Genomic DNA, 1,139 nt, shown 5'->3' on the forward strand with positions numbered 1-1,139 from the left:
GTTATCATGTTAGGCTTAACTGCAATGAGCACCTCTTTGCCCATTGGTATGCGCACAAACTGATTTGAAACTAATGGCACGTCATCTGGGGAATGCAGCAATACTTTAAAGCCTTGAATGGGGCCCCGGCAAGCGTAGTCAACTTCTGAGCGAAAACTTTGTAGTGCAATGAAAAGGCCAGCACGTGCTCCTGCACCAAGAACTCGCGCCGGATACGATTTAATGCCACTGTCAATCGCATAACCATCTTGCAATGACCACTTAAGTGGACGTTTTAGTATTATATTTTTAGAAAAGTTCTGAAATCCCATTCTTTGATATTGAAAAGTATTTTCGCGGTAAAGATCGGTGGCGTTAAGACCATTAAATGTATAGCAAATACCTTCTTCGGTGTATGAGCGGGTGAAAAGTTCATCGCATTCACCAAAGTGGCTAAACCATTTGCAATAAAAGAAATATCGGCTGAAGTCCGGCTGCATTTTATCCAATACGCCAAAGTAATCTATTAGATCTGTGGAAAGAATAGGGGTACCACGCTCGATAAGCTGAGTATTGCAGATATGCAGAAGTGTACGGAATTCTTCCAACTCTGCAACACTGATATTTTTCGGTTGAAAGAACCGGCGCGCCTTAACATGCTCTTGTAAGCTTTTAAAGAATTGGGCATAAGTGACACCTGTAAATAAAAGCACAATATTAGGTACACATTTTTCGCTCATTTTTACAAATTCTATTAATTTCGTTCGTGTACAAACCCCTTGTTTTGGAGACTCGCTTGGTTTCCGAACAGATGGTAATAGCCGGAAATGGTATGCTCCAAACAGGTGTAGACTTTTCCGAAAAACTCACAATCACAGGGGTTTCATTCCATTTCATATAAACGCTTAGTATGAGATTTGAGCAGCAATATATTGAAGCCAAGAATACACAAAGCCAAAATATTTTCTCTACTAAGGGGCGGTGCTCCCCAAAGTATTGAATGCCATGAATTGAAGTGTTGGCGCAGTACTCGAAGTAAATCTGCTTAATACCTTTTCCTAGCCACTTTCGTTGACGCAAATATTGGGCGGAGCTGTTTTTCTTTTCTTCCAGTTCAAGTTCGGTTTTAGTAGAGTTTAAATCTATTGGTCCCATTTCGA

The 1,139-nt window shown here is 40.6% G+C and overlaps 1 protein-coding gene across 1 annotated transcript; it reads right to left on the bottom strand.

Moving 5' to 3' along the window:
• LOC118751075 (pickpocket protein 28) lies at nucleotides 1-1,139 on the bottom strand (the record flags this gene model as incomplete). Its single annotated transcript, XM_036485844.1, is given in 2 exon segments — nucleotides 1-676; nucleotides 756-1,139. Coding segments are annotated over 2 exon segments (1,055 nt in total), but the record flags the coding sequence as incomplete, so codon positions are not given.

This window comes from Rhagoletis pomonella, unplaced genomic scaffold (genome assembly GCF_013731165.1).
Source record: "Rhagoletis pomonella isolate Grant_MI unplaced genomic scaffold, Rhpom_1.0 Rhpom_scaffold_00001, whole genome shotgun sequence".
Lineage (NCBI taxonomy): Eukaryota > Metazoa > Arthropoda > Insecta > Diptera > Tephritidae > Rhagoletis > Rhagoletis pomonella.